We start from the raw sequence: 13,804 nt of genomic DNA, 5'->3' as shown, positions 1-13,804 counted from the left end.
CAGAGTTTCTTGCATTCACAGTCCTTTGAATTTACTTCTGTTGCACTTTTAATAATTTTTCAGTGTGCCTCTATAGGTGGATGAAACATCTTCCTCTTTGATGCCTGAAAGATCTAGGTTTAGCCCATACTATTGAATTGTGGTTTTGTTTGGTTTCCTATGACTCCCTCAAGAGTTGATTCACTGCCTGTCTCCAGACTTAGAGACCTGCAGAACCACACATCCCGGCTCCACTTACCACTACGATGTGCTGTTTCATTTGCACTCCACAGAGATGTGTATCTTGTTTTGAGCATAGTCCTCTCTTTCCTTATCAAGTATACTAATGATAAAGGGAAAAATCTTCAAAGCTACCAAAAAGAAATGACAGATTACCTTTAATTTTTAATCTGTCATTGCTGCTGATAAAGTCAAGTGGAGAATGCAAGGTATAGAATCATAGAGCCACCTGTATCATAAATATCTCAATTAGCTTTTTGTTTGTTTATTTTTTACCTAGAGGGAAAAATGTATGTATATATCTGTTTCATAGCCTGGTGGTCCATTTTATGAAAGAACTGTAATTTAACCATTTCCCTCTTGATTGGATTGTGGGCTTGTTTCCAATTGCACCTTAAAACAAATGAAAGAAGTACAATAAACATTCTTTTGCATGTGTCTATATACACTTATGGTAGCATTTATATGTGATAAATCCCCATATATTGAATTGCTGGGTAAATGTCTTACCCTTTAGAATCTTATGATAATCTTTTATATTTAGACTCCTTTCTTGCCTTAATATCAGTTGAGGGCTCAGGCTTTACCTAGAGATGAATCCTTGCTGCACCATTTTCCCTGATGTACAGTACAACTTTAGGCAAATCTTTTAATCTCCCTAATCCTTGATTTCCTTATTTGTGAAAACAGGATTAATATAGTACATCCCTCAGGGGTTGGTTGTAAGGAGGAAATAAAATACTGAATTTCATATGACTAATGTGATATGTAACAATTAAGTTATCATTGCTAAAGACCCTGAAATGAGTTAAAGCAACATGCAGATTGCTGACTCCAAGTTGATTGTCTATCAAGGTTTTTAAAAACACTAGTGCTGTGCCTGTGTAGAGGCAAAGGGTAGGTGCAAATCTCTGTATCTTCTGCTTGATTTTGCTGTGAACCTACAACTGCTCTAAAAATATAAAGCCTATTAACAAACAGACAAACACTGGTGCCTGAAGGCACCTGTTGGAGATTCTGATTCCAAGGCCCTAGCACCTGTATTTTTAAGTCTCCTTGGGTAATTTTAATGCACATTGAAGTTGGGAACCACTGAAGGCAAAGTATTTAAAAAGAAAAGGTAGAAAAAGCCCCTTCTCTTTGAGTTCCCTTTCCCTGGTGGACTTCTTCCAGACCCAGCGGGTGGCCTGATGAGCCATTTTACTGCAAAGGCAACCACTTGTTCCTCCACACAGGGCTTGTTAATGGCCACTGCCTGGCGCAGTGTTCTCTTCTAACTCCCCCACCATGAAGACAGACATTTGCAGTAGCAAATAAATAATTCTGCTTTGCTTGATGTGAATTCACTCTAGAAATACTGACTGAACATCTATTGCATTGATTAAGCTAAGTGTTGGGGAAACATCAGTGAATGAGGGAAGCTTGATTCCTCCCCTGGGAGAGCTCAGAGACAGTGGGACACACACATGCAGTGTCAGGAGAAGGTGAGCGAGGGCTCTGATGGGTTCTCAACAGAAGCCTGAAAGATGAGCAGAGCAGCAGTTATCCAAATAAGGAGGGAGGAGGGTTCCAAGCAGCGGCAGTGGCATGGCAAAGACTGGGAGTGACACATATAAGATATACAAGACACCAGATTGTAAAGTGGAAAAGGGGCTAACATGAGGTTGAAAAGGAAACAAAGACCAGATATTTCAGTGTCTTGTAAACCATGATATGAAGTTTGGGAACAATCCCTAAAAGCAGTGAGAAACATTGAACAGTTTTAGGCAAAGGGATTAGCTACCATGATGAGATTGGCTTTGGGGGATGGCCACTTTCAGTAAGAGTCTGGTTAGGTGGTGGCTGGGAAAATTCAAATGGCAGGTGATGCTGGCTGCATGTAGGGTGGTGGCAGTGAGACAGAGAGAACCCAGAGGATGGGGAGTGGAGGTGACCCTACTGACCCTGTTTTGGGGAAGTTTGCCTTGAGGTGCCCATGGGAAGTAGGTTGAATAGGCAATGAGTTTTCAAGGTCCAGAGCTCAGAAGAGAGAGCTGAGGTGGAAACAGTTTGAAGAGGTTGCTTTGTATTATTCTCAACCCTTAACCAAAAGACAGCATTATTATAATTTACTTCATTCAGTTTTAAGCAAACATGGTAGTTAGATCTACAAAGCCTCCTTGACTGATGGTCCGTGTACACACGGGTAAATAAGATCTGGCTCCAGATAGCAATTACTGCTGGCACCTCTGCCTTTCATCTCCTGAGACACAGTGTAATTGTAAACATGCATCTAGACACCGCCCTCCCCCCAAAAAAAGTTCACTTTTTCCCTCTGGGGGAAAAAACTTAATTTCTTTTCCCTTTCTCTTTGTTGCAGGTGTGTGTGCTATTAGCTTGCCAAGCCTCCTCTTCTCTTACATTTGTAGGAAACAAATGTGATCCTATCTGTGCCGTATGTAGTGAAAGTCTCCCCGAGTTTGAGAAGCACATTGATGTTTAATGAGCTAAAATACACTCATCTGTGGTCAATGCCTTGATCTATGCCCTTTATTGAAAAGCATAAGACCACAAAGGATAGAGAGTAGAGTTTGGCTTGTCTTAAGAATTTCACACTCTTGGGCATGGTGGCTCACGTTGATAATCCTAGTACTCTGGGAGGCTGAGGTGGGAGGGTCTCTTGACGTCAGGAGTTTGAAGTTAGCCTGAGCAAGAGCAGGACCCTGTCTCTACTAAAAAATAGAAAAAACAAATTAGCTGGGCAACTAAAAATAGAAAAAATCAGCTGGGCATGGAGGCGCACGCCTGTAGTCCCAGCTATTCAGGAGGCTGAGGCAGGAGGATTGCTTGAGCCCAGGAGTTTGAGGTTGCTGTGAGCTAGGCTGATGCTACAGCACTCTAGCCTGGGCAACAGGACAAGATTCTATCTCAAAAAAAAAACAATTTCACACTCTTTCACCAGGCCATTTCAAAACCTCCCTTACACTACTCCCAGACAATTTGGATATAACTTATCTTTCCTCTGCAGAGGGAATAAACATGCATTCTGGAGTGTCATCTGAGGGTGGTGGAGTGATGAGGAATGACTGCTTTATGGTAGTAAGTGTGTGTAGGCTGCGTGATGTGGGGCTTTATGTGAACATCCTCCCTTCCAGGTAACGATATCAGCCACTGACTGTTTTCTCCATTAAGTTTGTGAACCTAAACATAGTACAAGGCACAGTGTGTATTGAAGATGTAAATTACAGAATTAAAGAGGCTTTTTCTAATTTACTTTAAGGTTTAATGTGGTATTTCCATAACTAATCTACAAAGATATTTGATTTATTTAATTTTTTTAAATGTTCTTAGGCCATAAAAAAGTTTACCCGAGTGAGATGAGTTAAAAATTTTTACCTATAAATAATAATAATTTCCCAGGACAAGCAGTTATTCTGGATTTTGCATTAGTATCCTTCAACTCTTGACAGCCTTCATCCCTTTCTTCTTTTATTCCTTCTACTTGCTTTGCACCCATTAAAATGTTCCAGGAGCATCTTGCTGTTTTTCTTAAGTGACATTTATAACTCAACTCACTGCTTGAAGGATCTTTAACTCATTCATATTACGTAAGGTTTTGTCCCAATGGTAATGATTATAAATAATATTCAAATTTTAGAGATTTTTGAAATGATATTGAGAAATTGAAATGAAAATAATCACTCTTTTCAGTTCTCATTCATCTACACTTCAGAAGTTAAGGCCCTGATGTCTAGCCATTTCTTTTTATTCATGGCTCAGGAAACTAGGTGGTTAACAAGGTTTTTATTTCTTATGGAAACTATTGAATTGTGTTTTAATCTCATAATAATCACTTCAAACCTTAACTGCAATGACTGAAATTGTTGGACTGGTTTTTTCAGTCATCTTGGGTGGAGCACAGAGAAGGAGAGAAATCATTTAAATAACTTAAATCTACTGATAATCAAACTTTCTTTTAGAGAAGTAGTTCATTAACTCTTCTAACTCCTTCTATTAGCTGCTATATCAAAATTGAAGGATTTGGTGTTAAAACTCTGTTTGCATTCCTCCTCCTTTCACCGGGGGTAACAATGTGCTATACAATAGGCAATATGATGATACTGTTTGCATAATTCGTGGAACTCTTATGATTTATGGCATTGTTACATGTGCCACACTGCCCCAATCTCTCTCTCTCACACTCACACATGCATATAAAGCACACGTGTGTATACATATATGGTAACTATTATCATTAATCTTCATTCTGAATGACAACTGGCATGACAGTTTTCAGAGTACCACATACATAGGACTCCCATTTTTTTCTTATAAAAACTACATGTTAAGCTATAAAGTAAAACACTTGTTCTATAGTTGACAGAATAAGTCTGAAACACACGTGCAAAACACAATTTTGTCCCTGATGTGTAGCTCATTTGGTGTTTAATAGTTGGACTCATTGAGTGGTTTTATTCTGTTCCATGTTTACGGCGTGTCTGTGAGGAGCAGGGAGAGGGGAAAGTGGGAGGTGTCAATATTAGATAGGAGATCCTGCCTCGCTGCATTTCACAGCTCTCTCCCCTAACTCAGAAACCTAATTTGGGTGATGACACGGTTTGCCAGGAATGCGAGGAGACTTGGAGAGATCATTTGTTGGATGCAGATGATCAAGCCTCCATGATAATTATAAAAGCCTTTTAAAAGACAGACAGATGTGCCTGGTTTGGCCATCTGGTCAGAATAAGCATTTGCTGGGTTCTCTGTCTTCACCTTTGCCCCCTGCTTAGGAGTGAGAAATGTCAGGAATGCACTGGCTGGTGGTTGAGGCTGCTTTGACAGAGGTTAGCGAGATAACGCCTTCGTTTGTACCTGCGCCCTCACATGTCCAAGGTGGAAGGATGGGAAGGAGGTGAGCTGTGCTGTAGGCAGATTTATCACCCCCTGAACCAAAATACGCAAACAAAATTTCCAAGGTTGGTTTTGTATTATTCAAGAACTCAGGGGAGCTATATGCTTTTTTAAATAATGGTGACCATATGAAGAAATGAAGAAAACAAACCTTTGCAGTTTTAATAAAGGTGGTTTATTTGGGGCAGGGAAATAAAGAATTTGTACTCAGCTTGAGCAGGGCACAAAATGGATTTCCTTTGGCTTTCCAAATGGCTGGTGAACACTGTTGTAGGGTTTTGCTTGATTTTGTGTGTTTGGGAATTCAATTGGATGCTCTGAAATATGACATCATGTCTTTAACAGCTTTGTGTTTTAAGGAATAGTGATGTGAGTTGCATGTCCTTTCAGATTAGTCCTTTTGAATCTTGTACGACCAAAGACAAATGACTAGAATGTCTCAAGTCCAAGTGCTGTTTACCTTGTGTGTGTTCACTCAATTAATTTATCTTTGTTAATGATTGTTTGTAAAATAAGCTCAATGGGTAAGCAGTATTTTTGTAACTTCCTATGAACCTATATATATTTCAAAATATATAAATTCTTTTTTTAAGTAAACTCACAAATTATCTCTCAGTTTTCTTTGTTCATCAGACTACTACACCTCAGACCTCTGGCAGCTACACCATAAGGTAAACTGTTGGTCACAGGTAGAATCAAACAGGAAACAATGATTATATCAGTTCAAATTCATCATCAATACTAGAGAAAAATACCATGTCCTCAAAGTACGTGCTGTAGTTTAGTGATCTGCATTGCATCCTTTTCATACATGTTTAGGATAAATGTTAACCTCTTCGTGTGAGATTATTTAGTGAAACATCAGTTGTTATACCTCATCCCCGAAACTCTACAGATAACCTACAACCAGACCCTGATCTCCCTAAAGTCTTCAGGACTGGTAATTATACATATTTAATCTAGTTACTCCAATAGGTTCTAACTCTAATGGTTATAACAGACCCAAATACAGTGGATTAAACCCAAATCTAATGGATTGGAAGATGGCATCATGCAAATAGCTACATATCTGTTCCAGAGTAGAAACTTGGTAGAAAATGATAAAATGAGTGGCTGAGCCAGACTTAAAAAATTTCAGTCTTATGTGTTTTGTTTCATTTAGTTCTATTATACTTTTTTAGCTAAGCCTCCAGGAGGTACATTTAGAAGCCATTTATAATCCCACATATGGGGGACAAACTAACTCTTATGCCTCAGGATTCGAATATTCCATTAGGCACTTTACCATATGTATATTTGTCTTTAAGCAGTAAAATTTTAATCTGAAAACTGTATAAATCTAAAGATTATAGAGATGTTATCTTACTAAAAAAATACGGTGATAATAGAGTTGAACGTGAAGAAATAAAAATAACAGAAATGGTTCTGTTCTGCTCTGTTCCTAACAGAACCCATCTTCTACTTTGGCGACGTGGCGTACTCCGTGGATGAGAGTGCCGGCCACGTGGAAGTGCAGGTGTGGAGAAGTGGCACCGACCTGTCCAGGTCTTCTAGTGTCACGGTGAGATCTCGGAAAACGGATCCTCCCTCTGCAGATGGTGAGTGGTTTCCTGCGTCAGCTCTTTGATTGTTCTGCAGTTTTCAACTACCAGGACATAAATGTCTTTAAAGCTAAAATGCTTCATTTCTATTACTGCAGTTTGGCTGAATGTATTTTTTTCTGAAATTATATTTAATGCTTCCTAGGAGGTAAATCTAGGCCTTTTTTACTACAATGAGAAGGTACGGTTGAGGGCTATGAATCAGAGGTTGGGTGACAAATTAAGACTCAAAGACTCTAAATTCTAATGCCTACGTTTGCATGAATTGGCTCTCTTCTCTTGGCAAATCTAACATTGTTGAAAGTTATGATATTATAGGCCAACCACCCTCACAGGAATCTAATGACATTTAAGTGTCATGCAGGTGTGTGTCTTCAGTTGGCTCCCTCCTCCTTTTAACCACATGTCCGCATAAATACTTCAGATCCAAAAGACTTTTCCCACACTTTGTTATACAACTGTCCCAGCTAGCACACACCTCCCTTTTATTCTGGCATCTGTATCTCCAAAAAGTTGATCATAAAGTTTAGAGCAAGCATAGGATTCAAAATTTCTTTTTTTTTCTTCCTCTAAATGACCAGTGATTCAAACTCTCTCTTTCTCACGTACACACACACACGTGAACACACATGTGTGTCACACACACATCACACATTCATCAGAGAAAGCAATCAGGGCACAGCATTGTAAGTCACCCTTAGGTTTTAACTTTTTCAATGTAGTAGAAGCAGCATAGTGCTTTCATGTAGTAGGTTCCCAGTAAACATGTGCTTAGCCACATTAGCTATTCTTAGGAGACAAATTCAAATCAGAGATGGGGGGAGGGAGAGAGAGAAATGAGAACAAAGGGGAAGAAGCAGAGGAAGAGGAAAAGTTACACAAAGAGCTGCAAGGAGATACAGATATTTTAAAAAATGAATTAAAGACAGATGAACTCAAACATGGTTTTACATTCAGATGTAAATGACAGAAGCAAAAGGTATGAAAACAAAGAAAAAAGCAATACTACTGAACCATCCTCCTCTACTCTGAGTCTTTATGGAGTGATTAAAGAGGAAAGACCAGTTTTATTCTTAAGCACTTTAGTTATAAATGGAAGTAGCAACATTAGATATGTACCCATTGGTTTGAGAAGTATTAAATCAAAGATCAAATACGTGTCCGAGAACAGAAGCTTCCTCTCACCGCCTGTGGCGGGGGCGAGTGGGTGTAGGGGACGGAGCTTATAACTGAGACGTGTCGGTTTAACCAACAGGCAACCTCACACCTACATAGGATCTCCTGTAGTGGCTCCAGCAAAGAAATATAGATATTTAACTAGTGTTAATAAAAGTTTAAATGTATATATTTCATATGTGAATTATGATGATCATATACATTTGATTTATATGCTGATTTTTATAAACTTTATTGCAGGATTTCAAAATAAAGACAGAGGAACTGTCACACAGAAAGCTAAACTAATTAATCCAAAGTCCAGCCATTAGATGTAAAGTTCAGAACCTTTTCTTTGATCTACCACATCAATAACCATGTAAATACTAATCGTTTGCATTTCAGTAAATGTACTTTTTGTAGGGTTATGTTTGTCTCTATTTATTAAAAAAAAAGAATTATAAATATATCTACGTAATTTATTTCTTTTTTAAAAAATTTAGTTAGTATCCAACTAATTCTTTTATTATTGTCATAGCTGGAACAGACTATGTGGGAATCAGTCGTAATTTAGATTTTGCACCTGGAGTCAACATGCAGACTGTTCGTGTTGTCATTCTGGATGACCTTGGACAACCAGTGTTGGAGGGAATTGAGAAATTTGAACTGGTGCTTCGTATGCCTATGAATGCAGCCCTCGGTGAGCCCAGCAAAGCCACGGTGTCCATAAATGACTCTGTCTCTGACTGTGAGTGTTTATTAATTTTACAATGATAAGTAAAATGATAAGCTAAGGTTTATATATATAAGAAGTAAAATGATAAACTATATATAGCCAATAGAGTTTATATATAGGTATAATCACTATATAGATTGAGTGGCTTATACAACAGAAATTTGTCATTTCATAGTTTTGGCTAGACGTTCAAAATCAAGGTGTTGGTAGGGTTAGTTCCTTCTAAGGGCCATGAGGGAAGGATGTTCTGGGCTTCTCTCTTTGATTTGTAGATGGCTCTCTTTTCCCCATGTCTCTTTACATCATAGTGCCTCTATGTGTGTCTCTGTGCCCAGTTTTTCCCTTTTTATGAGGACAGCAGTCATACTGGATTAGGATGCGCATAATCACCTCATTTTAACTTGATGACTCACCTGTAAAGACCCTACGTACCAATAAGGTCACCTTCTCAGGCCCTGGGGGTTAGGATTTCAACATATCAATTTCCAGGGGACACAGTTCAATGCATACAAATACCCTAGCAGACCACATCTTCTTTTCTCCTGGTTATTTTGATAGTATTAGACAGTCTCAGAAGAAAACTTTTAGTCTTCTTCCTCTCAAAATTTGAAGAAAAAAAGTAGTGTCGTCATCAGTCTTGATTGTGTCTCAAGAATTCCCCTCCACACAGGTGGGTGGAACCATGTGGAATTACACACCCCCTTGAGTGTCAATGGTCTTTTTCCGCTTCTCAACACAAGACACTTTCTGTCATCTCCTTCCCCCAGACACTCCTGAAATTTCCCTAATAAGGTGCCAAAAACATTGTTCTGAGATAACCAACTGCTAGACATGGCAGGGCTCTCTGACAAGTCATCTCAAGGGAATCCTGAACACTCTTCAACCATGATGATTCTGACAGTGCTTGAAGGAGTCTAACCTATTGTCAGTGAGACCCTTACATAATTGACCTAGCATAGGTGTCGACTAAAAATTATACACACACACACACATACACACATGCCCATTGTCAACCTCCCCAACATGGTCTGGGTAAACTATGCTTGTAATTATGTGCACAACATTTAGTGTTCTTCATATCAAGAAATTCTGAAATGCTCATGACTAAAAAACATATATAGATACAAATATCTTAAGATCTGTGGTTTTATCTACTTTTTAGCATTTCGTTGCATATCCTAACTCCCCAAAATAGGCAGGATTTCAAAGGTAGGAAAATCAGACCTCTTAAAGTTAAGTAATTTACTTAAGGTCACAACATTGGCAAATGACTGAGCGGTGATCCAATTCTTCTCACTTGTCTGTTGTCTTTTCCACTAAACCACATATTCTGAAATGTCATTTTTTGTGAGGAAATTCCTGTTCACTTTGATCCATGAGTTTATTTGTTCTGGCAGTGCCCAAGATGCAATTCAAAGAACGAGTATATACTGGCAGTGAGAATGACGGGCAGGTAGTGGCAATGATCCACAGGAGTGGAGACAGCCAGTACAGGTCTTCGGTGAGATGTTACACGCGGCAGGGGTCCGCACAGGTGATGATGGACTTCGAAGAACGCCCAAACACTGATGTCTCCACCATCACATTCCTCCCTGGTAAGGTTCAGCTTGAAATTTTTATATAAAATTTGAGGAAGCCAAAATTTTGTTGAGAAATGTATGTCAGGGAAATACAAGTTTCTTAATTTTGATATGCATATGGCATGATTTTATGTGCAGTAAATGATGATAAGGTGAGGTAGATATTAGCAGGTTGTATGAATGCCCTTTTTGTTTCTGTGTTAAATAACTATATTCTGTATTAGCAGCACTCCAGTGATGTGCTTGTTACAGTCTGAGTTTTGTGCTGAAAAATCATTAATCTGCCATTCTGCTTCTGTAAACCTGCTTGCTCCTGCTTGCTACCCCCAACACAGAAATTCCTAAGTGACTACAACACCCATGTTCTGCGTAAAATGATGACAGCCCCCACGTTTTGTGTAAAGCTATTATGACACTCATGTTTTACGTGAACAAGATATGGCCCAGAGCCCAAACTGCCCAGATCCTGTTACACCAAAGATAAGAAAATGATATCATGCTTACTCAAGGTTTTTTGTACACATGCTCTGTCTTAGTAATTGTCCACCCACAAACTTACAATATAAAAACTTTCTGTTTCAAAGGCTCACGGCTGCTCTCTGTGCCGCCTTCGGGCAGTGCAGAGGGCAGTCGCTGGCCAGCTAATAAAGACTCCTGATTTGGCTCAATTTGGTCTTCAGGTGGTCATTTCTCGCATCTCAGACCATAACATTTGGAGGTTCCACTGAGATCCTGCCCTAAGATAGGGCAGGTGGCGACCACCGGTGCCTGGAGACCAGGTGCAGAGTCGAGTGTCTTGGCCAGGGGAAGGCCTCTGAGAGACATTCCTCAGCCCCAGGCAGAGGCTTGACAATGCACCGCCCTGGCACCTTCAAAACTGCAAATTCTTCTGGATGAGTCTTCTGATTCTGTTCCCGGGGCAGATGGGAACCGGCTCTAACATGCTATATTATTTATTCAAAACTTAGTGGACAAGAATATATCAAATGCATAGATTTCACAATGATGGGAATTAAACTTAATATTTAAATGGAATGAAATAAAAGGAAACAGACACAATATTTTTAATATGTATCCAGTGCCTTAGAAAGATTTCCTTACGTGCATGTGTATCACAAAGTTATTTATAATAATGGAATATTGAAAACAAATGGTCAATAATTAGACAATTATTTATTTGGACATCTCTGTGATGATATATTTTATAGCCATTAAAAATGTCTTAAAGAATTATTAATTAGATAGGGGAAAGTTCAAGATATAATACTGGTCCCACTTTTTAGAGGCAAAGACCTCATTGTTCTTGGCTCAATGATTTGTCCAGTAAGTCAAAAGTTAGTAATAGTAGAAACTAGTATTGATGTCAAATTAACAATTATCGACCAGTCCAAGGCTGCTAACTTTGCTTCCCGATCATAATGCTAGAAATTCATAAACAAAATTGGTATTTACGTTTTCCCTTGTTTTCTAAGACGAGTGACAGAACTTCAAGACAAGAACTAAAGAAAGTCTCTGTAGAAATAAGGGCCTGATATTGAACGTATTCAAACATTTATTCACTTCTTCAGCAAATACCTATTGAAGGCTTATTGTATGCCAAACACTATTTGTTCACACTGATAAAGCAGGAAAAAAGTAATATCCTTGCCTTTGCAGTGTAGACATTCTAGTTGCAGATGTGGCCCTTTGGCCCATGGGATGTGATTGACCTTCTGACATTATTCTTGTTCCAGGTGAGACTGAAAAGCCTTGCATCCTCGAGCTGATGGACGACGTACTCTACGAAGAGGTGGAGGAGCTCCGCCTGGTACTGGGCACCCCACAAAGCAGCTCCCCCTTTGGGGCTGCGGTTGGTGAACAAAATGAAACTCTGATAAGGATCCGGGATGATGCTGATAGTAAGAGGCCATTTCTTGTGCTCAGCTATAAATTGGGAACTGAAATCTACCCATGTTAAAGGTTTAGGTGGCTCAGAAAATAACCGCCTCTTTCTGACTAGGGTTTTTAAGCAATTAAGCAATAGGAAAAAGACTAAGACAAATGGAGAATAAAATAAACCATTAAACTGAAAAGTTGATGTTGGAGAATATGACTTATACCTAAACACCGAATCCCAAATGTTCACAGACCAACAGTTTCCTCCCTCCCCTCCCCTTTTGAGTGGCCTGTTACCATATAATTTAGGGCACACAGGGACAGCCCAGAGCACATGCTCTCTCCAGGAGCTATTTAATTCCCAGGAAGGAGCTGGGCCACACGCATCAGCTTCTCCTTTCACACAAACCACCAATACTGAGTGGGGGACAGAGAGAAGCCACGACTGTAGCAGCAATTAAGCTCCTCTTACATAGAAAGAAACACGAGAAATGAGGAAGAAGCATTCCCTTTTCTAACGATTCCATTTATCTGTGTTTCCCACAATTTTAGAGACTGTTATTAAATTTGGAGAGACCAAATTTAGTGTCACCGAACCCAAAGAACCAGGAGAGTCAGTGGTCATCAGAATCCCAGTGATCCGCCAAGGAGACACTTCGAAGGTTTCCATTGTGAGAGTCCACACCAAGGACGGCTCGGCCACCTCTGGAGAAGACTATCACCCCGTGTCAGAAGGTACGGGGCTCCCGGGGACTGTCCCCGAATGGCTCCTGCCAACGCTGTGTGTTAGTGCTGGAACTCTTGAGAAAAAGAGGAGAAACTTCCAATTGAAATAAAAATAGGCACACTCTTTTCAGTTTGTCTTCAGAAACATGGAAACAATGAAATTTATTTCCAGGATTTTCCCTTATGACTTGCAGGGTACATATGTTACGACTTTGGGAAAGTTTTAGATGTGCCAGATGCCCTTCTGTTCTGAGTCTACTTTAACATCCTACTGGTTCTGCCTTTGTTATAGTAATCACATATTAAGTAATAATTTTCCTGTAATTTTCTATTACATTGAAATATGCATGATAGTGGGATGATAATCTATTTTAACTTAGAGAACACTAGCGGTCCAAAGCTAAAGCTAGAAACTTTTTTGTTAACAGAGGACAGTAAAAGTATGGTGAAAGACCAACCACAGAGACCGTGAATTCTCCGGGACTTAAGAGCCTCTTAGGAATGCTTTCCATCCCTCTCCGGCTGCAAAGTTTGGGACCATTTCTCTGTTTACTTTGATCAGTAATTAAAACAAATCAGTTCTTCTCTCTTGCTCACTTTCTTTTGGAATTATTTGCTGATGGAATAAGCATACATTTATGTCCATAAGTTTATGAATTGTTTGGAGTTCTGCTTAACCACTGTGTAGTTAATCACTCTGCTTAACCACTCTAACTACCAGTAAAGGTTAATTCTTGAGCATCATAGCACTTCAGGTGTTCGTCTTGATCCCCTAACTTGCAAACAAAATTTAGAAAGTGACTGATAGGTATTACTGAATCAATAATGAAGTTAATGAGGCAATAGAAAACAATAGCATCTTCTACAAAGGAGCTTATATTTTCTTTGTGTATAATAAAAATTTGATAAACCACTACAGAATATCTAAGTTATCCTAAGGTTATTCTCTAAGAATAATAATATATTTAAAGTAAATCACATATAAGCCAAAAGAAAATAAAACTGATTAGCTAGTGAATTAT

The 13,804-nt window shown here is 39.1% G+C and overlaps 1 protein-coding gene across 1 annotated transcript in view; it reads left to right on the top strand.

Annotated features, from left to right (window-relative positions):
* The window catches only part of FREM2 (FRAS1 related extracellular matrix 2), a 144,266-nt gene that overhangs the window by 101,647 nt on the left and 28,815 nt on the right, over window positions 1–13,804 (top strand). Inside the window, exons 7-11 of the mRNA XM_045566735.1 lie at window positions 6,558–6,707; window positions 8,404–8,613; window positions 9,999–10,196; window positions 11,915–12,079; window positions 12,609–12,791. Of these exons, the coding sequence (XP_045422691.1) occupies window positions 6,558–6,707; window positions 8,404–8,613; window positions 9,999–10,196; window positions 11,915–12,079; window positions 12,609–12,791 (906 nt within the window). The remainder of the gene's footprint in view (window positions 1–6,557; window positions 6,708–8,403; window positions 8,614–9,998; window positions 10,197–11,914; window positions 12,080–12,608; window positions 12,792–13,804) is intronic.

Source organism: Lemur catta, chromosome 13 (assembly GCF_020740605.2).
Source record: "Lemur catta isolate mLemCat1 chromosome 13, mLemCat1.pri, whole genome shotgun sequence".
Classification (NCBI taxonomy): Eukaryota; Metazoa; Chordata; class Mammalia; order Primates; family Lemuridae; genus Lemur; species Lemur catta.
The sequence above is the reverse complement of the archived record's forward strand: the minus strand, read 5'-3'. Positions and strand labels throughout refer to the sequence as shown.